This window comes from Alligator mississippiensis, chromosome 4 (genome assembly GCF_030867095.1).
Source record: "Alligator mississippiensis isolate rAllMis1 chromosome 4, rAllMis1, whole genome shotgun sequence".
NCBI lineage: Eukaryota > Metazoa > Chordata > Crocodylia > Alligatoridae > Alligator > Alligator mississippiensis.
This window is the reverse complement of record NC_081827.1, coordinates 147,844,277-147,869,266: the sequence shown is the minus strand read 5'-3', so window position 1 is coordinate 147,869,266 and position 24,990 is coordinate 147,844,277. Positions and strand designations below refer to the sequence as shown.

The window sequence follows — 24,990 nt, the reverse complement described above, 5'->3', positions numbered from 1 at the left end:
TGCTTCTTAAGGCTATGTGGCCCAACACTTGTTGCCCCACTATGGCTCACCAAGGGTATGTATCTGAAGTGTTTCTGTTACACGCCTGGAATTCCACTGACCTCCAAAGCTGGCAGCTGGCGGATACTACCAGCAGTCCTTATGGAGCGCATTGGTGCATATGGATCAACGCAACTAGATCGAAGGGAGCACAGCTGTGGGGTGCCACCCACCACAGAGTGTATGTATCGGATCCAAAGGAGAATGTTACATTCCACTACAAGGTGACTGTAGCCCCGGGTACCAATTGGACTCTCTTGGCCAACGATGACGATTACATCACTGAGATTGAGGAGTACCAAATTCCCGGTGCGGAAGGCACTTACAATCATGCCATGCGCGATGGATAGACTTTGTGCTTGTATTCTCTAATATTGTGGGATAACTAGATTGTGAGCCAGGAAGGCATCCCATCCCTGCAGAGGTATGGGAAGCCTTGTGTGGACAGGCAGAATTTCCTCATCTTAACTCAGGACAAATACAAGGTTGCGAAATGGAGGGAAGATCTCTTTCTGGATTTGTGTGGGTCCCACCTACCTAGAAAAGATTCCTAGTTTTGGGAGCTAGGGTCCCAGAAAACTTTGTTGTATTCTCCTCACTGTTCTTGGAAAGATTTGTAGTCTTGCAATGGGAAATAATGTCACCCAGACACATCCGTGGTGCAGCAAATGGGCAGAGCCCATTCTATTGGCCTGGCTAGGAAATCCCGGATTCATAGGAAATTTCGTAGAGACACAGCAACCGTCCTGGGTTCAGTGGGAAGTGCCAGAGTGGCACTTAACCAAATGGATATAGAGGTAGTGAGAAATAAGTTTGCTAGGATGGGATAACTCACCCACCAAGCATTAGAGGGTCAAATTGTGGCTAATGCGGAATATCAGGAGAATCATGTTAAAACTATAATAGTGGCAGTGCAATCACTCAAGCAGCTACATGCCATTATGCATTCAGTGTTAGAAGGGATGCAAGACTTAGCCAATGAAACAGGTTCCGCCATATCTTGTGTAACTATGCAAACCTTCATATTACACCAATATGAAAGACAGGCACTTTGGATCAAGTCAGGGGATCCAGCAGTCACATCCAATTCCTACGCAGAATGGTGTCCCAAGTGTAAACCCCTCTTTGCGAAGGTCATCTCCTCTGGGATTAACAAGCCCTTGAGAGGATATATTCATGTAAGATCAGTGGGAGTAGAGACCAGAACCTGGCCCCTCTATGACTACGTCCCAATCCCTATAGTGTTGGCAGGGAGGGTTTGGGCCCCCAGGTCCCCTGCTGAATGGGTGACTCAGGCAGGAGAGCTCCTTGACCCCAGAGGGTGCGAACAATGGGGCCATCATGAATGGATATGCTATCATGAAAATTTCCTAATGGACCCTTGTCATCTACATCAGGATAGTGTGGACGATTGTGTGTTAGGTGGAATCTTTAACCAAACCACTGTAGTAGTGAACAATGTCATTGGGTGTCTATGTGTTGCTTCAGTGACCCCGGTAACTTGGAACAATGGGAATGTCTCCCAAGCCCCTGTTAGAGAGTGCTGTTGCAATGCTACTGCTGTAGAAAGTGGAGGACATATTTATGCACAACCTACCTATTCACATTTCTTAAGTTTAACCAAGGTCTTCCCGGTGAATTGGACAATGTCATTAGGCCCTTCTTGGGAGGCTGTCTATCAGAAATTGGAGGGGGGGGCATGGCGACTGCCTGCAGGTGGCGGTGACAGGGGTCTGGCGGCAGTGAGTGGGGACCGCCGGCAGGCAGCTGCCACAGAGTTGGCGGCAGGGGGGTTGGCAAGCAGCAGGAAGAGAGCGGGACCACCCGCAGCTACTGCCAGCAGCTTTGGCAGCGGCCAGTCTCAGGGGGGCACGTGCCTCCCCATGCCCCTTCTTTGCATTACCTATGCTCAGAGGCATCCAAACCCCAACCTTCCAGTCTTGGGCTTGCATGCAGGATGTCCATCAGTGGATTTGGGAGTATCTGAAGCCCCAGGCTGAAAAGTGTGGGGTGGAGGATACTTGCCACTTGTGTACCACATATGGTGTTTGGACAATTGAGTTTAGCTCCCTCAAAAGGATTCGGAACTGATTTGGCTAATTTGACCTGGAATATGAAAAATTTTCCAAAATAAATACCCTCCCCTCTAAAAGTCAGTTAAGACACCCAGAGAGTGACTTCGGTTTTACATATGCTGTATCTATTAGCTGCCTGAAAATAAAATGAAGTTTATTTTCTACCTAAGAGGATTTTTACTATCTTGGATTTGTCCTCAGCCTGAAGAAGGGTGTGTGCGCCTGAAAGCTTGCCAAGAAAGATAGGTTGGTTGGGTTTTTTGGTGATTTCTTAGTGGGTCTAATAAAAGGCATCATCTCTGTACCAAGAGTTCTGGCATTTTGCATTTCTTTTTGTCTTGGACGAATGCACCTACCAAATACATCCCTCAAAAATTAGCCTACATTTTGCTGGGTTGTTGATTGTAGCCGTGTTGATCAAAGGACATAGCCAGGCAAGGTTCTTTGAGTAGATGTGATCTCTTTTATTAGACCAACTATTATTTGATTAGTGGGTCTAATAAAAGAGATCACATCTACTCAAAGAGCCTTGCCAGCCTACATTTTGAACACTTTTACTATTCCTGGTACATGGTACCAAGGTTGAAATGCTGGCACAAACACGGTCACGATGGTACAACCCTGGAGGGGAGCGGGGAGATGGGGAAGGAGGGGTGTGCGAGGTGCCCCCAGGAGCGCAGGGCGATGGCGGAGAGGGCGGGAACTGCCTCCTCTCGCCCTAGCGACCCGGGGTACAAAGCCGGCGCTGCCGCCGCGCGGGGCTCTGCGTCCGGCCGTCGCCGGTGCTGGGGCATCAGCAGAGCCGGATCCTCGGCAGGCAGCGGCCTTTGAGCTCTGTAAGTTTCGCTTCGGGAGGAAACGAAAGTAGAAGGCGGAGCAGCGGCGCGGCCATGGGGGAGCACTGGCAGTACGCGGGCAGCGGGTAAGGGGGCTCCGGGCCGGCCCGCCGGGCGCGGGTGGCCCCCGCGGGCAGCGCTGGTGGGGCTCGGCCACGTCTGGGCCGGGGCCGGGGCCGGGGCCGGGGCGGGCGCGGATGGTGCCGCCGGGCAGGGCTGCGGGCTCCGCTCCGGGCCCGGCTCGGGCAGCACCGCTCGCTGCTGGGGACGGACCGAGAACTGAGGCGGGGTCCTCTGCCCGCTTGTGCCCGCCGGGCCCGGGCTGCTCTCGGCCCCCCACGCCAAGTGCGCCTTGTGCGTCTTCTTCCCTTCCCTTTTCTTTTCTGGTGTTTCTTCTTTCCTTCATTGTATCTTGTCTTTTCTCTTTTCTTTTCTTATCTTGTGCTTCTTTAATTGTCTTTTTTTTCCCTTCTTTTTTCCTTCCTTTTCTTTTATTGTGTTTTTCTTTTCTTTTCTTTTCTTTTCTTTTCTTTTCTTTTCTTTTCTTTTCAGGCTGGAATATATCCTGCTTCTGCAACTTTCTGCCATCTGCCAGGCCCCAATCTTTCCTTTTTAGCAGGCCAGATCATCATGGATCCTGGTTTTCTTTGATTTTGCACCCCCCCCCCCCCGATTTTCAGATGAAAAAAAGCAATCCAACATCCACAATTTTCTATGATTAAATTGAAACATCTATCTATCTATCTATCTATCTATCTATCTATCTATCTATCTATCTATCTATCTATCTATCTATCTATCTAGTAGGGCTGTGTGAAATTTCACTGGCTGTTTTGTTTTGACACCATTTCAACTCATTTTGAGCTCAAAACAGCGAAATCGAAATGAAACGAGGGGCTTCAAAACAGCCTCAAAATGAAATCATAGAATCATAGAAGTAGGGTCGGAAGGGACCTTGTAGATCTTCAAGTCTGACCCCCAGCCTGGGCAGGAGAGAAATTGGGCTCAAGTGACTCCAGCCAGGTAGGCATCAAGCCGCTTCTTAAAGACCCCCAGGGTAGGAGCCAGCACCACTTCCCTTGGAAGTTGGTTCCAGATCCTAGCCGCCCTAACTGTGAAGTAGTTCCTACGGATGTCTAATCTAACCCTACTCTCCAACAACTTGTGAAATGAGAGCAATCGAATTATTTGGAAAGTTTCTCAACATTTCGAGTTTCGAAGCTCAGGCTGGACTTTCCTGCAGGGAAACAGAAAGTAAGGAGAGGGAGGGGGAAGAGTGGGGAAGAACTGCTCTCATATTGACTGTGTAGCTGGCCAGTGACTGTGATCCTTCCCTGAGGTCCCTTCCAATCCCAGTGCTCTGGGGGAGGGATGGAAAAACAGCAGAAAAGGCATCTTTGTTTGAACTGCCTTGCTTTATAGGAAGGGAGATACATTTGTACCTTGTGGCATAGACTACACACCTTAGAGAATGTATATAGGAATGCAGATACATTTATATATTTGTATAAAAGCAAGACACTATGAAACACACCAGGAAGCATGGTAGAAAGGCAGGTGGCAAGCCTTCAGGAAGGGGTGGAAGAGGGGGTACAGGGAGAGGTGTAAGCCTCACCCTCCAAACTGAGACACAGCCTCTTTCCTACCACTAGTAGGGATGAGGCTTTCACAAGCAGCAAGGAGAGGGGAGCAGTGCCAGTGCTACTGCCTGTGCCCGAAACTGCATCGCCTCCAAGGGCACCAGCCATAACGCCTCCACACCACCACCATGACAACAAGCAGCAGCACCAGCATGACAGTCTCCTCCACCCCCATTACACTTCCTGTGCAGAGCCTTCCAGTGTCAGAGGAAGAGCTGGATCTGGATCTGAGTGCCCTAGCAAGGGAAATTCTGGGGAAGGAGGGGGAATCACCTGAGTTCGTGCTCCACAACCTTCATGTTTCCCGTAGAGCCAGGTCTCCTTCCCCACAAGGCACTTCAGAGGAGGCTGAGATAGAGGTGTGACCCCTTGGCCTACTGGGTAAGCCAGAGCCAGATGTGGCCAGATCTGGCCACAGTTGCCCATGAACCCTGTCCTGTCCACCAACCAGTGTGCTGAGCGAGCAGGTGTTCAGCATTGCTGGGGATGTAGTGACACCCCACTGCACCTGTTTGGATTCTGGTTTGGTGTAGCAGCTGGGGTTCTTCAAGGTGAACCTCCTGCTGCTGGGGTTCCCCAAGCTCCAGGTGCAGACAGAGTGAATGCCACCCTTCTCATTCCATCTGCACCTATTTCCTTTTTTCATTTTTTAAGAGTCATTTAATGCCCCACTCCCAGAGCTGGAGGGGGCACTCACTGCATCACCAGCCAGCAGGGGAAGCACATGTCCCTGCTGAGCTTCCATGCCAGGACAAACTTGGAGGTATGAGCTGGGGCTATGGGGAAGGAGGAGGCCCAAGGTCCTGGACATGACCACTAAAACTGCACTCTACCAGGGTCGGGGACTGCTTGGTGGGACTGCTGATGGTGCAGCAGCCCCAGGAAATGCCAGGACCAAGGATCAACCTGATGAAAGGCGGGTAGGAGGCTCCATAACCTCTAGCTACTACATGCATGCATACAGTCCTGGCTGGGGAAAGCCCAGACCCCATCATGTCTTTGACAGGCCTGAGGCTTGCTGGCTGCAGTGGAGTTGTGAGGCTCCAGGTGAGCTCAACTTAACTGCCTGGGATGCAAGCTTTTGGGTTGAAAAACCCTTTGTCAGGCTGAGGAAGTACCTGCAGTTGGTGTGTGTGCTGTTTCTGGATGGAAGGAAAAGTAAAGAAGTCAGAGGCTGTCATGCAATGCAGGCAAAAAAGCCAGTTAGTGAAAATGGAAATGGAGGCGTCAGGGAGTGTTTACCGCGAAGCAGATAACATTAAATGATTCAGCACTGTGAAGGTAGGGTTCACAATCACTCTGAGGTCCCCTCCCTGCACTCCCCCCTGCTTGGCAGAACATTATTCCAGAAAGTAGTCAGCTGAGATCTCTGTGATTATAACAGCCTGGCAGTGGGTCTGTCCACAGTGCTCAGCTGGGATTGCCACTTCAACCTGGGCACCATCCAACATCTGGGTGTCCAGGAAGGTTTCCCTTGCCTTGCATATAGCGTGGAGGATACGGGTGGCAGAACTCCTTAAGGTTTATGTAAGCTGAGGCATGATGAGGGAGTCACAGAATGAGTATATGAATCCCACGGATGGCCTCCACACAGCTCAGGAGGCCATGGTGTTCAGACCTGGAGATTATCTAATGCAGATCTCCAAGCCTGATGAACCAAAGCCCTAAATCCTCAGTTATTATACTACACACCCATCATCACCATTGTCTATCCCCTGCCAAACTGGAACAGAGAATGTCGATGTGTACCAGTTTCTAGGTTACCATGGCCACATGTCTTAATGGACACAGGACATCGAAGCCTCATGTCCTGGTGCTGGAGCAGGGGGGCCAGTGCAGCATAAAGGTCCAAGAAGGTACCACAGGATGTTCTAAAGTTCCACTGCCACTGCTCATTTTGAGCACAAGTTACTCCCACCAGTCCATGCTCACCAGTAGTGCCCAGCTGCAATGAGTAGGGGTCCACCTAAATCCTAGTGGGATTTACAATGTTCGCAGGTTGATCGTGGCATAAAGTTCTAATTCTGCAGTCATTTCGTGGCTGTTCCACCCTTGGCAGTGATTGGTGCAGAGGCCCTGTTGGGGTAGGGATGAAGGTGTGGCCATCATCTTGATTGCTGGCTGCCCTTTGTGCAGTCCTGCCCTTCAGTGCTGATTGGTGGAGAGGTCCCATCTGGAGGAGGACAGCAAAGGGGGCAGCCACCATTTTGTCTCCTGCCCTTAATGCTGCCCTGCCAGCCGACACCTACCCCTGGCAGCAAGGACTGCTAGCTCCCACTGGGGAGCCAGCATTTATTTGATTAATGTTTTGGTGTTGTTGATTTCATGGCCAATCACAGATTTTGTGGTTTCTGCAAAATCTGTGAATTAAGTAGGTCCCCAGCAATAAGGTGAAATTTAGTACTGAGCCTGCAGATCAGTGGCTTGTGTGATGGTGTCTTCTGCCTCTTGCAAGTGGGTAAACATGATGCCCATTGCAATATCATCATGCTCAAAGTAGTGCCACCCAGGACCAGGAGCTCAAGCTACTGAAACATGGAGCACCTGTGAATTACATTGGCCAGGGCAAGGATTTGCTCAGTTCTGCCTCTTCTCATCTCCAGAAAACAATGGAAATCCAGTCCTACTTGGGACAGTCAGTCAAGGGGGAATTGGAGACCCCGTGCCTGGCCAAGGAAGGGTTGGAATTCATGTCCTCAGGTGATCAGCCAAGTCAATGCTTTCCTCTGTGCTCAGCTGCTTTTGGTTACCATTGGAAATATAAGAAAGAGGTGCTCCAGCAAAGCATGCCAGGATATCTGCTTGCCAGCCCTCTAGTGGCAGAGGGCAAGCTGTGCAAGTCAGAAATCATAGTAAATATTACTGTGCGACTGCTCAAAATACGTTCTAACTTTAATACTGCATAATATTGCACAGATTAAGTATGTGCCCCTGCTCCAGGCGCTCAGCACTGGGGTAGGACCCTGGAAAAATCTTTATGCTCTCCTTTCTGCCTTCCCAAAATGAGGTACAAGTCTTATTTGGGGTGGGGTGTGATATGTGAGAAAATTTGGTATGGGGCCCTACTTCAGTAGGCTTGAGTCAGGATGGCACAAACTGTGTAAAGGCACTTTTCTGAAATGTACAATTTTACACCCATATTAACACTCAATTTATTCCTCCATCCCTGGTATTTTGCAAGTTTTGTGCAATTTCTTGGTAAGACAATATTGAGATGGGTAGGTGTTGTGTATCCAGTGCCTGTATGTTAGTTCTGCACTGTCAGCAGAAGGTGCTGCTCAAATTGCATTATTCCTGTATTGTTCTGCTTTACCCATATAGTGTTAGAAAATTGGTTGTTACTAATAAACATGATCCCTCAATTCTTCCTTGTGGGATCCCTTCAGGACAGGAACCCGACAGATACACTACATTAAACATTTCTTCTGGATAGACTCAGTTGTGGGTACAGCATTTCCCCTCCTGCTTTGTCCTCCAGGCTGTACTTGGAATGGTGCCAACTGCATAAGTTCCCTTGACAGTTAGCAGAGCTGGGAAATAACTGCTTTGACTGCTTCCAAGAAGGAAAAACTTAATCAATTAAATGTCAGTAGATTTCTTTTCAAAATTTCCAAGTGTCCAAACCAGGTGTGTGCAAACCTGAGCGCTCAGTCCCTGAACCTGGCAGAAGGGGTGTGTGGGCATGTCAGGGCTCTGTGATGAAGAAAGTGATAGTGCTAAACTTGGGGGTGGGGGGGGGTGGAAACCTGCAGCTTCCTCCTATTCTGCATCACTTTGCTACTAGAGTGGGCATCAGGATGGTTTAGGCCTTCCTCTCCTTTCATACCTGTGAGGGCAGCTGTAGCTTTTGTTCTTGTCTACTGCTCCGTCTGCTCTCTCACTCTGCCTGTGTTTCTCTCTTTGTGTTCCCCGCTCCTTCCCCATCCCACTCCTTCCTTCCTGGCCAGGACTAGAGAGCTGCTATAAAACTGCAGTCAGTGACTCCTTGCAATCTCTTTCCTATTCCAGGGAGTATATTCCCCAGGACCAGTTTGAGGAGAATTTTGACCCAAGTGTCCTTCTATCAGAGACACACCTGCTCTCTGAGCTAACGTGGGGTGGCAGACCTTATAAGCACTGGTATGAAAATACTGAACACTGTCATGCAGAAATCCACTTCCTGGAGAACTTCAGTTCCAAGAATGGATCCTGCATCATCACCTGGTACCTGTCCTGGAGTCCCTGTGCAGAGTGCTCTGCCAGAATTGCAGACTTCATGAAGGAAAACACTAACGTGAAATTAAACATTCATGTAGCACGGCTCTACCTTCATGACGACAAACACACCCGTCAGGGTTTACGGTATCTGATGAAGATGAAGAGAGTTACCATACAAATCATGACCATCCCAGGTAATGAACTGTGGGGCTGGAGGGGCAGAATGGTTCAGAGGGAAGTGTAATAGGACACAAAGGACTTGGGGCAGAATCCTGTTTCACCAAGGAGATGATAAGTGCCAATTAAACATTACTTACTTGCCCAGCCATATAACTGTGATCCTATCCTACTTTTTCTCCAGGTAGAAATCACATTTACCTGGATAAATGTATTATCTAGCTACACCTCAGCCTGGTAACTTGCACCTGCAGCAATGAGTGGCAGGGCACGGAGCTAGGTAGGAGGGTGAGGTTCTCAAGGCAGGACCAGGTGGAGGGAGGCCAGAGACCAAACAAGGACATGCTTCTGCACTCCACGGTATTAGCCTGTGACAGGACCCACGTGGAGTGGGCAGCCCTCTGTCTCATTACAGCCAGTCCTGTTGCCCTCAGTTTTCTTATAAACTTCCCCCATCCCAATTTTCCTGCTATGCCTTGATGTGCAAGTGAATTAGGAGGTATCCTGCTTCTACACTAGGTGGAGGAGGCTGAAGACCCCATCCCCCTGGACTGGCAGGGGCTCTGGTGCTTACAAGCCCCAGGCTATTATGTTCTGCTTAGAATGTATACAGCTGTAACCAAGAGTTCAGCTTGTTTGGAGGGCTCAGTCTCTCTGGGTGTGGGGTCCTTGTGCCCTCTGGTCCTTTTCCCAGTCTATTAACTCCCTTCTTGCTTCTGCCTCTCTGGGGTCTAGACCCCAGAGCCCCAGTTTGCAAACCTACAGCCTACCCTATAGGCCCCACTGGCAGGTCCTTAGACCCCAAACATCCAGCTCAAGTTCCAGCTTTGAGATGTTATGCCTGCACCTGTTGGCCTAGTTCTTTAACGAGAGTCCCTCTCACGGGATACTGTCTCCAAACACCCTGTTACGTGAACTCCTTATCTGCTTCTAGCTGATTCTGGTCTACCAGGTGTCCACAGAATTGAAATTCTAACTTAGGCTCATCCCCAGTGCAGGGAAAATGGACACACCAAAGATTTCAGCCCTCAGCCTTGCTAGTCAAACAAAAAATACCAGCTGAGACTTATTCCCTGCTTCAAGTCTATTCACTTGGTCTGCAGGGGCCTTTCCTCAATCCACCAAAAGTGAGCCACTTGCTTCTGCAGTCTGAGTCCCTCTCTCCTGTGGTAGGCTTTTATACCCACTAGCCCTTCCCTTTCTGGTCACAGGACCCCTTCTGCTTTGCCTGGTAGAGGAGTCCCTCTCTGCCAGTGATAAGCTTGCTACTTGGCTCCCTCTGCCTCTCCTTAGGCTCTCTTTCAGGCCTCTGGCTCCTAGTGATCCCAAAGGTTTGAGTCTTAAGGGGGCCATGCTAGCTTTCCAGGTTTTTTCTGCCCTTTTCCCATAACAGGGATTTAATTTCCTGTTACATAGCCATTCCATGCAGATGCGCCACCCAGAGTCAACTATGGCCTTCAGCCTCAGGGATGCCCAAGTTCTGCCCCGGCCATGAAGCCAGACCAGGCTAGGCGCTAGTGGTGCCTCTGAGGGGCTGAATGATGGGTTCTGTATACAGTGCTTCCACTCATGGCAGATGCCGTGTGCCACCTCTGCAGCCTGCTGCAGGACAACCAAGAGGTGTCTGACCTCACTATTGATGCCCAACAAAGTTAGCACTGTCCCAGCCATATTGACCCTAGGCTCTTATCAGAGGGTCAGTGCTGAGACAACTGGCATCAATCAGTCCACAGCCCTGCAGATTTTAGTGCCTGGAGACAGACTATGTGGGAATCTCTGCAAATAGCCAACACACCACAAAATCCTGGGTGCTGTGTGTGGAACATACATTAACATCAAGAAGCCCACCCTATTACCTGGATTAAAAGTTAGCGGGTAGGTAGGTTCTGATAAAAGAGGCAAGAGACAGGTCTACAGATTGACCTCTTATTGCTTATACCCCAAAACACAAAAATAAACATGTATTACAGTGTCCCGTTGGCTACCCACAACCACACAATATAGATTCACACCTCTTCTAGCTGGAGAGATTAAAAAGTCGGGAGGAGGGTAGCATGCAGACTGGCAGCAGATCTTCCTCAGTTTGCTTGGTTCTCCAATTTTCATCCTAGCTTATACCCTCTACTTATAGATGGATTTATTATTGTAAATGTTCTCTGTTTGGGTTTTTTCACATTTTTTTGTTTCACTGAAACATTTGCAACTAAACTGAACCAACCTTCTCACGGACCAGGGAGATGTCAGTTAGCTGGGATTTATGTCCTTGGGAAATTTACAGTTCTGGAAGAGAGGATTTCTTATCTCCTTCCCTCACCATCATGGAATGTTGCTTGCCATTATTCTGTTTCCTTTTCACCTTGGTTTAGGATCCTCACTGACAAGGCTGTTTTTTTTTTACAACTTATCTGAGAAACTCAACACAAATGTATCTATTGTTGCAAAACTACATCTGATATATTTGGTTATATTAATCACTACTGCTAAGATTTTAAGATAAATCTATGATATATATCTGGATTATCTATTTTAAGGTCTTTTTTATAATGTCTCCTTTCAAGCTTTGTGGGTTTTGCACTTCAGTCTCATTGGTTTAGGTGGACAGGTTGATTGTTCCCTTTATTTTGCTGACCAAGCTAGTTGAAACAGCTGCAAAGGTTCACTCTACAGTTGCTCAGAAAAAAGGCTTTGTGGCTTTTGCTTTAGCTACACTTCTGCAGTTTGGCCTAGCCCTTCTGAAAATGGCCACGGCTGGCAACAGTGCACAGATCTTGTGCTTGTGAACACTCACTGCAAATACACTATGCATATGATAGTGATTGGCAGCACCTGCCACATCTTCCCCAACATCATGGTTAGGTTCCTCACATCCAGCCATGACATCTCTGTAGTTTCACTGCAGTGAGATTGTGCCCAGATGACTGCTATGGAGGAAGATCCATCTCTCTGTCTCTTGCCTCAGCTGCTCAACCCCTGTAGCAGGCCTCCTTTGGTGGGTGGAATGTCTCTTACGCTGACCTGCAGCCTGACCCAGTCCTTGACTGGAGCTCCTGGGCTGTGGCTCAGAGCCACCTCTTTTTTGTCTTTGCAGAGACGATCCTGTTTACTCGCCCAGCCACAGCTCTTCATCCCCCATGCGTATCCAAATGGCTACAAACCCCAGCCCACAAGCTAGATTCAGCTCCCAGGTCTGCAACATTTGGCACAGGGAATCCCTACAGGTCAGAAAACTTGGTGGCTGGAGAGTGGTGGCATCATTCACCTGCTGCCAAATTTCTGGACCTGTGGGGAGCCCTGCAGGCTGAATATCATGGGCCTGTGTGCTGCAGGACCCTGGGGAGATGGATAGGGGTGGTGAGGGGCCTGATCCTAGCACATGAGAACAGCATAGGGTCCCAGGGCCTGATTCTAGCACATGGGGGCGGGCAGAGGCAATACAGGGCCCAATCCTGATGTGTGGGGCCCAGTCCAGCCTCCAGACTGGCTCTGTGCCACTCATCCAACCTGTGAGGCCAAAACATTGTGCACCACTGCGCTATACGACTGTTGGAATGCACATGACCCAGTCAGTAATTCAGCTAAAATACCATTATTAGCTCCAAAGGCCAATAGTAGCTGTACAGGCACCTTAAACAAACACTTTAAAATACTATAACAAATTACTGACTGTACATGAGATAGCAATCTTACAATACTGCTTGATGACTGCACCCACACAGTAATTACAATTACAAGCACTCAATCAGAGTCCTTACTAGCGAGGCAGATTGTAGCTGTGCCATGCTGATTGGGTCCAGTAGATCAGCTCAGACTAGCAAGAAGCCATCTTTCCTGTTTCTCTTTTCCCTAGATTACTCATTCATTACATCACCTTCTTCTGAATTCTAGAAATTTGTCAGTACTAGCCCAGACTTTCACAGACCCAATACACAAAACCTTTTTACTTCGTTCATCCTTAGTGGGTCTCTGTAGACCTCCTGGAGCCAAATTCCTTGACATCTTGGTGAACCTATTTCCTTCCTGTTGTTCCCACACCTTTTCTCTTACATTAGCACATCTATGGCTTATCACACTTCATCCTGCCATCATTTGCATTTTGCCTATCTGTATTTCTGTGTGTGCGTCTTCTGTCTGTCTATCTGGCTCTGTGTCTCTCAAATCATAGATTCCTGGAATTGTCTGGCTTGCACCCAGCACAATAAAACATCCCCAGACCTATTGCATAATTACAGCATACAGGCAGTCCTCGGACTTACGACACAATTGGTTCCTGAAAATTTTGTTTTAAGTTGAAACGTTGTAACTCGGAACCAATTTTCTCATAAGAAACAATGTTATAAATGGGGGATGGTTCCTGAACCAAGGCCCAATACCTTATTTTCACCAAAAATACCCCAGAATTTTGTACTCGATCAATTAAAGATGAGTAATATAGCTACATTAATGTATTTGTAGTGTAAATAGCAATCCTATTGATTTGGAAAGACTTCTTTGAGGTGACTTTGCCGGACTTTTTGAAGGGTTCTTGGCTGGAGTCTTTTCAGGAGTCTTGTCTGCAGGTTTTTCTGGAGTCTTGTCTGCTTTCTTAAAGAAAGTATCCAAGGAAATTTGGACAGATGTTCTCCAGGGAGATGGGTGACGCGGTGAACTTGTTTACTGGCATGGCATCGCATCAGATCAAGCGTTGTAAAGTCGAAATTGACATCATAAAGTTGAAACAGGGTGTCAATTTATAAACATTGTAAGTGCAAAACGTTGTAAGTCGAGGACTGCCTGTATTTCATAATTCCCACAACAACCACATGCACCAGTGCACCAGATCAGTTGTGCAGAGCAATCGTGCTCAACTTTTTGCCCTTGTGGGCTAGATGAGTGGTGCGGGGGTCAGTCCATGGACCAGATCCTGTGCAGGGTTGGTGTATGGGAGAAGGTCATGGACCTGACTCCATGCTTCCCTGATCTAACTCCACACCAGCCGAGTCTCAAGCACTGTCTCGATCCAGTGGTGCCCCAAACCAATCCCACACACCCGTATCTGGCCGCATACTGGCTGTACAGAGCCATGTTATCTGGCCTGTAGGACACCTCATGCAGCCAGAAATTTGGCAGCAGGGAAGTGGCAACCAGCACAGCCACCTCTCTTCTGCTGCCAAATTCCCAGACCATTGGGGTGCCCCAGGAGCTGTATGACTTGGCCAGTTATTGAGCAGTTATTACCAATGAGTGGAGGAATAGTCCAGAAGGACAGTCAGGGCCAGGCTGATGTGGGAGCTGTTTGAGTAGTTCTTGGTGCATGAGTAGCTCTTGGTGCAACCCATGGCCCATGTCCATAAGTGCAGGTGACCCTTTGGGCCACATCCCACATCCTCCTGTGATGCACCCTGCAACTGTTTGCCAGCCATGACATGTTGGGGCCTTTGCTCTGTGCCTGGGGAGACATGGTATGCAGAACACCTGTGCCAGGTGCCTGTTATACTGACTTTAGTGTTGGAGGTTCATCTGTGATGCCCTGCCCCTCAGGATGCCTCTGGTTTCTGTGACAACTGGAGACCACCAGGTGTAAGTGGGACCTCATGTACCCAATGAAGGCTTCTTGGTGACAACTCCCCCATGCCTTCTGGATGCCCTACTGGATTCACACCCTGGTCCACCACCACCTCCAGTCCCTCCACTTCTTCTGGACAGACTCAGTGATCCATTTCTGTTGCCTCTTTCTCCCACCCGTATACTGACCTGCTGCTGCATCTTTCTCAGCAGGCAGTCATACTCTACCCAGGCATATTGCATTGCCAACTGCAGCCAACTGCAAAGCATGTAGAGAGGTGTTTTCCTGGGTGCCTGCCCATTATGCAGTTAGGTGGGGGCCAGTGGAGGTGCGTGGGGTGATTTACCTGGCTAGGGCCAGAGCAGGCAAAGGAAAATAGTCTTGTGGGTGCAAGTTTGCACTGCAGGGATAGCCAGTGTTGGGCCCAGCTGTGTGGGGGCAGAGGCTGGCCAGTTCCCTTTCCTAAAAGAATTCCTGTCTGCCTTCAGAGAGCAATGGAGATAAAAGGCTCATCCAGTGCTGTGGGTGTGGGGGTGGGGAGGGATGTAGGAATGTCTCTGCCTCAGGGATGCTCCTTCCTGTAGGTACTGAAGAGGACTTCTGGTATCTATTTAGGCTACCCAGCTAGTGGGCAATTTCCCTCTGAGCTGACATATGGGGACATGCAAGTCATTCATCACCCTCTGTATAAGAACTGGAGTAAAATAGGATTACCGTCAGGGTTAGTTGAGTCAGGGTTAGTTAGTTATTAAGTCAGGGTTAGTTGCAAGCTATGCTTTCATCTTCTGCTGGGTGAAACAGGATTCAGGATTCAGATCACTGATTCTAGTTGGTTCAAATGGGACTGTGCAATTGGCTGTGAAGGCTTTCCCACCCAGGTTGGCAATCTGGAAGTGGGGAGAAGCAGTTGCATTGGGGAGTGAGGCTTTTCCCCTGGGGTTTCTGGCCTCTGGAAAATGAGGTAGTGGCTGAGGTCCAGGTATGTGCACCCCAAAATCTCCAGGCCTGCTGGCACCTGTTCAGCTCTGGCAGGAAGTTGGACCAGTGCAGCCACTATGTCTAATGCACCAGGCAAAGGAGAGCAAGAGGACATGAGGCTCCTTCCTCAGCCCCTTCCAACAATGTCAGCTTGACTATGGTGAAATGGAGGGAGTGCCCTGCCAGCACAGCCCAGGTGCTTCGAGTCATCACAAAGCAGCAAAGGACATTCAGCTTCCCCTTTTCTTATTTGATTATATTCCATCCTCTCTAAAAGAGGGTGGCTTACAATAAAAACAAGAAAAAATACAAAAACAAATAAAATGCACACACAAAATAATCATTGATAAAGCAGTTCCCCAGACTGTACCCCAGATTTGCTAAAATGAACAAAGTGGGTCAAGTTTGGGGAGGCTGGTTTGGCAAGAGCTTCCCTGGGCGGAGAGATGGGAAAGCTGAAGATAGCACATGTGCCAAATGCAGCAGGGTCCTCAGCTTACGTCAGCTGGGCTTGGGTTACCTGGGTTATGGCCACCTGCCTGTGTAACAGGAGCCCATTGCATGGCATAGAAAAGCCTTGCTGCCCCAAGCCTTGCTGATCTCCGAGTGTGCTAGGCCCATCGGCACATGACTGACTGGTTTATTTCTCCAGATTATAAATACTGTTGGAATACCTTTTTGGAGGATGATGGTGAGGATGAGTCTGATGATTATGGTGGATATGCAGGTGTTCATGAGGATGAGGATGAGTCTGACGATGATGACTATTTACCCACGCACTTTGCTCCATGGATAATGCTGTATTCTCTTGAACTCAGCTGCATCCTTCAGGTTGGTCACCCATTAAGCAGGAGGAAATTGCACCCGGGAGTGATGGGCGGTCTCAGATAAATGGGCTGGATGGAGCTGGGAGTGGTTCTTTCCATCCTAGGGGGAGCGGGAACCCTGCTGCCGTAAATGTAAAAAACTGCCCTGGTCCTTTAAGACACCAACACAGCAAGGTTTTTCTCAGGTGCTGTGTAGGCACATTCTTCTGAAAGGGTGTACAACAGGGGTGGGCAATTATTTGGGCCAGAGGGTCACTTAACGAGTTTTGGTGAGCTGTTGAGGGCCATGTGTGTGCACTTACTCACTCAGTCTCACATACACACAGTCACACACACATGCACCCTTGCACACATATGAACTCCCTGCAGCCGGCCGAGGCTGGCTCCGGAGCAGGAGCAAAAGAATGAGCCCGCCTGGGGCTGTGGCATCTTATCTCCACTCCTCCCTGTGCACTCCTCCCCTCCAACCCCAACACAGCCTGGCTTTGCTGACATTGGCAGGCAGGAACTGGGTTGAGAGCCATGCTATTCTGGGGATGGGGCCATGACATTAGCAGCCCCATGGAGGCAGGCTGGTGGGGGAGTGGGAATGTCCCTACCTCTTGGCCTCCCCACTGACCCACTGTGCAGACTCTGGTGGAGGGAGAAGGAAGGTTCAGTTCCCTCCCTCACCCACCCCACTGCCATGTGGTGCCAGGTGAGTGGGGTTCTGGCCTCTGCTGGCATGGCAGGGGGATGCTGGACAGAAGTAACCCCACCTGCCCAGCATCACCAGGTCAGACTCCATCCCCCAGGCTGCTGGGCAGTGCCAGGCAGAAGGGCAGAGCTGCCTCTGCCCAGCATCTCCTGCCAGAGCTGGAGCTGCTGCCCACAGACTCACCAATTGATTTTTTTCTGGCTCATGGGCAGGTAACAGCTCTGGCTCTGGACTCTGCTGGTGCCATGTACCAGGTAGAATCAATTGGAGAGCCAGATGTGGCCTGTGGGGCCATATTTTACCCACCCCTGATATACAGCCAGGATCAGGGAGGGATCAGACCAGATTATGGATGACAGCTCTATCTGGGCTGTTAAACATCCATCCGCAGCATAACCTCAGGTGAAAGACATCCCTAACTCTATGACGGCTGGTGACTTGGAGGGTCTGGCAGGGAATGAATCATTCTACCCATGCCCCTAAAGCACCTGCTACCAACCATTGTCAGAGGCAGGACGCAGGGCTAGATGGACCTTTGGATTTTCTTATGTCCTTATTTACCTTGGGGAAATGGATGCCAAGCAGAGGCCTCACTTGCCCCACACTGAACTGTTAACCCCTTTTCCTACCAACACAGGGATGGGGCTTGTCTTCTCACTGAGTTGTGGGGCCATTGACTAGTTTTCTGATCATTTCTGAGTTCTCCCCAGTTCTGGATCACCCACCTCTGTGAGGTCAGAAGTTCCTGGCCTGTGCACCGTGAGCAGGGCTGCCCAAAAAGGGAGTTTCTGTCCTGGGAGAATTTTTTGGATTTGTTTTTTTCTGCCTCAGAGGGAACCCAAGAATGGTCCAAATTCCTCTCAAAAAGACCCAGTGAATAGGAAGGGAAAAGGCTTCCTCTGGGACTGGCAGCAGCTCAGTATTAACCTGACATGCTGGGATGGAAGAGATGTAGGTCACCTTCCTGGACTGACTCAGGCACATGTATATATGTGAGATACACAGGAAACACTTGGTTTCAATTTATTGGCTTTTGTGTGACAAGATGCCATTTTCTTGGAAAATTCTTTACCAGAAGTAATGATGTACCAATGTGATCATTAAACATATCACAGAACAGCTTTGGAAGTGGCCTGGCTCTGAACAGTAACAAGAAGTATGAATGTTATATTTTCTCACATATACCACACCCCTAAATATAATTCATCCCCTGGTTTTTATAGGCAGTTTAAAGGAAAAAAAATCCTACCTTGAAGGATAGGTAAGTAATTGATCCAGCACACTGGGTTTGGGGCTGTGTCAGGTCTGGCCATGGACCAACCTTAGTGTGCAGGGGGTAGGGCATAGAAGGGGTGTTCTTCACAGGTCTGGAAATCTGTCAGGAGGAGGGGAGTGGTGACAGCATTTCTTGCTGTGGCTTCAAGAACGGCAGCAATGAATACTGCCACTGCTCTCCCTCCCATCCCCCTGCCAAATTTCTGGACCCATGGGGATCCCATTTTCTTGCATATAATGCACACCCCAATTCTCACAAGCTGATTTTGGTGAAAAAGGCATGGGTTCTATGCGAGAAAATACAGTATTATGAACCAGTACAGTTATCAGAATGGCCTAGGCCTGACCCTTCCAGGCCCATCTCTGTTTCATGAGAAACAAGCAGTCAGGGCTTCCCTGCTGCTTGCTGCACAGACAAGTGGGATAGCTCTTCCCTGTCCCTTATGCTGTTTCCTGCCATGGTCATCTAATACCTGAGTGGGTCTAAAGTGCCAAGGAATTAATTTTACTTCCCTTTTTCCTCACCAGGACTTTGCACCTTGCTTAAAGATCATCCAAGGCAATCATATGAGTCCTACCTTCCAACTTCATGTCCAAGATCAAGAACAAAAAAGATTACTTGAGCCAGCCAACCCCTGGGGAGCTGACTAGTTGGCAAGGGCCATGAGTACCTGAACCAGGCCATCAGCTGATTGACAGAAACCAGTTTCCAGAAAATGAAGCTCCATCACATGGGGGGATGAGGGGGAAGGGGAGGGAAATATGCTGTCAGTTTGGGGACAACAGTGTCCCAGGCCCACTGCTCCACACATACCACATTTCCTCTGTTTGTGGATCTCTGTGGTCTGGGTTACCTGGGAGAACAGTCCTTAAACATGACTGTAATGTCCTAACATAAGAGTGTAGACCTTTGGGTGAGTGAATTCGTCCTAAGAAGTAATGAGTACAGTTCTTTGAAAAATTCCTCCATTTGCTAAGACCAGTCATGTAAGCTGGTATTCATCATTATGGTGTAAGCCCTTTATTGCAGAAGTCATTGGCTGAACTGTCCTACAAAATTATGAAAGTTATGAACAGTGTATCTCACAAGTACCTTTGTCCATAAGAAGGACTGTGGTTCAACAGGCTGGTTTGGGTAAAAAAAAACCCAGACGTAGCACTACTAAACCATGCTTTCTGAAAAACAAAGCTAGCATTTTTTTTAGGCGCTACCTTTGCATTCATATCAACACCCCTATAAAGTAACAGATGCACTTAGAAACAACATACCTCCAATTACTGTTTAAATGTAAAATTAATAAGGGGATTTCCATTAATCATGGTTAAGTGCCACACTTGGACTTTGGAAGAAGTCTACTTGCATGGTCCAAAAGTTGCCAGTGATTTTCAGCCTGTGGTCCGCAGACCCCTGGGGGTCTGAAGATGACTGTGATCAATCAAAAGTGTATGAATACCCACACTTACACTTCAAAGGGATCCATACTTCCATTCAAAATTTCCAAAGGGGTCCACAAATATAAAAAGTTTGAAAACCATTATGCCTTTCTGTAATAGTAAGAGCTTTGCTAATAGCAAGAGTTCTGCATGCTGATTCTATAGTAGACCGGTGAAGCGGCACGTAGACTCCTGCTCTGTGAGCGTGACTGAACTATGAACTTAGATAGCTGAATGTTGTAATACCCTGGAATGTAGTAAACACCAGGTGTGTTAGATCACGACTTATTCCTAAATTCCTAGCTTAAAATAACTAAATCCCTAGCTCGAGATAACATTATTTACTCTAGACTATGTAAGCTGTACATTCTTAAATTACAATGGGGTTCCTCAGCTCTGGCAAGAGTTCTGACTTGCGCGGAGCCCCGGCGCAGGCTATCGCATCTTCGGGATCGAGACACTCCGGGGCCAGGGAAACCATGCAGGGTGGCGGCTGCCGCCTAAGGCCGATGTGAGGTGACCGTCCTCTCTTCTCTGTTCTATTGCCTGCCTCTGCAAGTATCCTTAAATAAAGCTTTGCAAGGGTGAAAACAACCGTGAGTACGTCCTTTGTTCAAGCACGGAGAATCTTCTGAACCCAGTAGTTCATTCTAAGACAATTAGTGTTAGCAGTGGGATTCCCCTGATGTTTGGCATGGACCTATTTAAGAGGCTGTGGAAGGGGGAGGGAGAGGGATTGGAAAGAAGGATGCTGGGTTGGCCCGATATCGGGTTGTGGTATGGGGTAGCAAAGGCACTCTGTAAATTGAGTCCATCTGTTTATTAGAGTAAGGAGGAGTGCCCTGTAACTCCCACCGAGGTGCAACAGCGGGTTGAGAAGGAGCTTAAGTCTGAGGGGGAGAGTGGTGCTAGACGCACCATCCCTTGGCTGCTCCTTATGGTGCTTGAATGTCTGAGCACACAAAATGCCCGTCTGCAGAAACAGCTCGATCCGGCTGTCCGTTGGCAGACGCGTCTGAATTTGAATGAAGCAATATTGCATGAGTTATGTTCTAAACAACTTGATTCTGCCTCCCCTAACTGTTCCTCCTCCCTGCCGGCACTAGTCTCCCAGCTGTCTAAGCTGGAGGCAGCTCTGGTGATGACAGAGCTACCTTTACGAAATGCTAGGAGGATCACAAGTCAGTAGATAGATCTGGAAGAGTGGGATGGGAATATATAGTGATGAGGTCGAACATGCTGAGAGTTTGGATGGTGAGGAGTGCCAACGTGCATTTGCACGACTAGTATATTATAATCATACCACCCAGGGACCTGCAGGAGTCAGTAGATCCCAGGAGATCAGAGAGTACACAACAGCAGAATTGGGTACCTTGGCAGGGAAATTTTGAGAAGAGCCGAAAGAGGGACTGAAAACAGATATTAAAAGTACTCGATGAAGGTAGTGCACGTGTAAGTGTCACCATAGCTGAATTGAAGGCGTTAGAAAATCTAACGAGACACTTTATACAATGCTACAATGCATACTGCACATACCCATGCTCTGTTATTAGATTGGTGTATAGAATGCTGGATAGACAGGTGGCCAGAGAGGGGAGATCACGATAACCCAGAGCCATGGTCTTGGCAGACCATGGAAGAGGGACTAGAGATTTTGCGGGAAGAAGCAATGCAAAATTAGATGTATTGGGGGCGGGTAGGGAATAGTCCAGAGAATATGCCTTTTACATCTCAGATTAAGAATTTGTTAATCAATACTGCTCCTTCCCATCTGCGTACCCATGTGTCCCTCCTATTAGCGGAACGACAGAAGAAAACGGTCGGGGACATAGCTGCCAAATTGTTAGAGAATACTCCTCGGGTGGAGGCTGGAAGTTCACAAACGTGGGCGGTTCAGAAGCAAACAGACAAGGAGCAGGGAGGGCATAAAAAGCTGTTAACTCAAGGAGATTTATGGGTCTGGCTCATAAGGCACAGGGTGTCCAAAGCAAAAATTAATAGGCAACCCATGAAAGTTTTAGTGCAGAAGTATCAGCTTTTAAGTAGACAGAGAGCCCCTGTGGAGGGAGTCCAACCCTTAGCCCCCCCGTTATACCCTGACTTGAAGCAGTTTCATACTCCCCAGCCACAATGACATGATGGCCAAAGTCCCTCCTGCCGGAGTGTGGGCCTGCCCTGGCCGGAGGACCAGAGGCCATATGCCCGAGTGACGGTGGAATAGCCAACTAGAGGAGTTCAAACTTTTATAAGACTATTAGATACTAGCTCTGAAATTACCATTATACCGGAAGACCCGACTAACTTGAAGGGGGAAAAGATGCTTTTAAGAAGATATGAGAATGCATCCGTGACCGGGTGTCTAGTGACTGTGTATATTACTGTGGGATCCACCAAACACAGATTAATGTGGGTAGTAGTATTGCCTATCCCTGAATGTATGGTAGGGATTGATGTTCTGGGGGAATGGAAAAATATCCAGGTAGGCACCCCAAACAATATCAGACGCTTATTAGTGAGTCGTGCTAAGTGGGAACCCCTGGAACTACCGATTCCCCACCAGATTGTTAACCTTGAGCAATATCGAATCCTGGGTGGGAAGGAAGACATTACCAAGATGATCAAAGACGTGCAGGAGGCGGGTGTGCTAGTGCCCATTAACTCGCCGTTCAATTCTCCCGTCTGGCCAGTTCGCAAACCTGATGGGTCGTAGAGATTGACGGTAGATTATCAAGAATTTAACAAAGTAGTAGACCCAATTTCAGCTGCGGTACCAGATATGGTTTCTATGCTAGAAGATATTAGTGCTGCCTCCGGTGAATAGTATGCTGTGATTGACTTGGCTAATGCCTTTTTCTCTATCCCTCTGCATGCAGATCATCAAGCCGTTTGCCTTTACTTGAGAGGGACAGCAATACACTTTCACCGTGCTTCCATAAGGGTATTTAAACTCCCCTGCTTACTGTCACAACATGGTCAGACGTGACTTAAGTGAGATTTCTTTGCCTGAAAGAGTGTTAGCCAAGCATTATATTGATGATTTAATGCTAATAGGCAACACCCTGAATCCTGTGGCAGAAGCTCTAGAATGTGTAATGAAACATATGCGGGAGAAGAGGTGGGAAGTAAATCCACAGAAAATTCAAAGTCCAGCCCAAAATGTAAAATTTCTGGGAGTTCAGTGGTCAAGACCTACTAGAGATATTCCACAGAAAATAAAGGATAAACTACTCTCCCTCCCCGACCCTACTACTAAAAAAGAAGCACAAAGACTGATTGGCCTTTTTGAATTCTGGCGCACCCACATACCTCACCTTAAAATATTGATGCAGCCCTTGTATAAAGTAATATGTAAAGCTGCTGCCTTTGAATGGGGAAAAAACCAACACCAGGCCTTCAATGATGTAAAAGCAGCCGTACCAACTACCCTGCTCCTGGGCCCTTATTCATCGTCTAATCCTATTACATTAGAAGTGTCAGTATGTCAGGATCATGCATCACGGAGCTTGTGGCAGACTCCCATAGGGACACATCAGAAGCACCTATTAGGCTTTTAAACTCAGAAATTACCTGATGCAGCCGCTAACTATACCCTTTTTGAACAGCAGTTGCTAGCATGCTATTGAGCATTGGTTGATATGGAACGAATAACTGAGGGACATGAGATTCTTATTAGACCAGAAATTCCCATAATGCAGTGGGTCATGCAGGACTCCATCTCCAACAAAACAGGGAGAGTCCAAGAATCCTCCATTATCAAATGGAAACAGTACATACAAGAGCGTGTAAAGTCCAGCCCCCATGGCGTAAGCAAACTTCATGAAGAAATAAGTACCCTGCAGGCACCAGTGGAAGGTAGACCAGATTTGTTACCCATTGCAACCTTGCCCCCGCACTTGCCTCATGGGCCCCTCGCTATAACGATCTGCTACCTGACCAAAGGAAGGCTGCCTAGTTTACAGATGGCTCAGCGCAATATGAGAGTCCTACTCGCGTGTGGACTGCGGCTGCCATTAACCCTGTAACTGGTCACCAACTCAAAAATACCGGGATGAGGGCCTCCTCCCAATAGGCTGAGTTGAGAGCTCTTATGCTAGTAGTAAATTATGAGACCAAATGGCAAAGCCCGGCAGTTTAAATCTATACTGATTCCTGGGCAGTGGCAAATAGTCTGGCAGTATAGTCCAGCGCCTGGAAGGTCTCGAACTGAAAAATCAGAAGAAAAGACTTATGAGGCCAGGACCTGTAGAAACAACTAGCCATACAATCTAAGGTAATAAAAATTCATGTTAGTCATGTGGACGCCCACCAACCCATCAACACTGTGAATCCTGAACATAAATAGAACAACCATGCTGATGCTTGGACCCGGCCAGTGTTGGCTTGTCAGACCAACGCTTTTGCCGACTAGATACACCAGCAATCAGAACATGCAGGAAGGGACTCAGCCTATGCCTAAGTGGTTGCATGTGACTTGCCCATAGCCCGGAGTGAAACTGCAACAGCGGCAGCGCAGTGTCCGCGATGTCAGTTGGCTCGAAAGCCCTTGAACAAGAGGCCATGCCATATCCCCAGAGAGCACAGACCAGCTGAGAAATGGCAAGTTGACTATATTGAGCCACTGCCAGCTATAAATCGTTAACGCTATGCCTTGACAGCCATCAACACTTTCTCCAAATATGAGATCGCTGTACTGGTCCAGAAGGCAGATGTCTCATCCACCATCTGTGTATTAGAGGCACACCTTGTCCATATTAACGGCATACCCCATGAAATTTCCTCCGATCAAGGTACACACTTCACTGCATTGCTTACCCAACAATGGGCAGCTAGACTTGGCATTGCTTAAAGATTTCATGTGCCGTACCACCCACAGGCAGTAAGCCTCATTGAGAAATGAAATAGTCAACGGAAGCAATTACTGACCAAGCACGGAGAATCTTCTGAACCCAGTAGTTCATTCTAAGACACTTTCCTTCCCCAGTGTTGTCAGTCTGCCTTAGCCCTTCTTTGCATTTAGGCTACTGCCACTGACAGCCTGAAGGTACGCTCTACATTTATGCCACTCAGCTTGTGCTTTGCTTTCCAATAAAGCCTGGTTCTCTTGTATATGTACAGGTATGCTGTAAACTTCATTCCAGAAAACCTGTGATACAACCAAAGGGTGAGGTCTCTGTACTAAAGATCTTCCCAACGATGATGTCTGATTTAGCCAGAGGTGTAACTGGCCAGTACTTTGCCCTGGGTTGTACTGTTTATCCTTGTACCCTGCACCT

The 24,990-nt window shown here is 48.3% G+C and overlaps 1 protein-coding gene across 1 annotated transcript; it reads left to right on the top strand.

The window, feature by feature from the left end:
• The first annotated feature begins 2,789 nt into the window (after positions 1–2,789).
• Positions 2,790–24,823, top strand: LOC102571342 (uncharacterized). Its single transcript, XM_019482316.2, is given in 6 exon segments — positions 2,790–3,036; positions 8,599–8,981; positions 16,212–16,315; positions 18,812–22,594; positions 22,596–23,596; positions 23,599–24,823. Coding segments are annotated over 3 exon segments (1,860 nt in total). The 5' UTR covers positions 2,790–3,036; positions 8,599–8,981; positions 16,212–16,315; positions 18,812–22,034; the 3' UTR covers positions 23,898–24,823.
• The last annotated feature ends 167 nt before the right edge of the window (positions 24,824–24,990 follow it).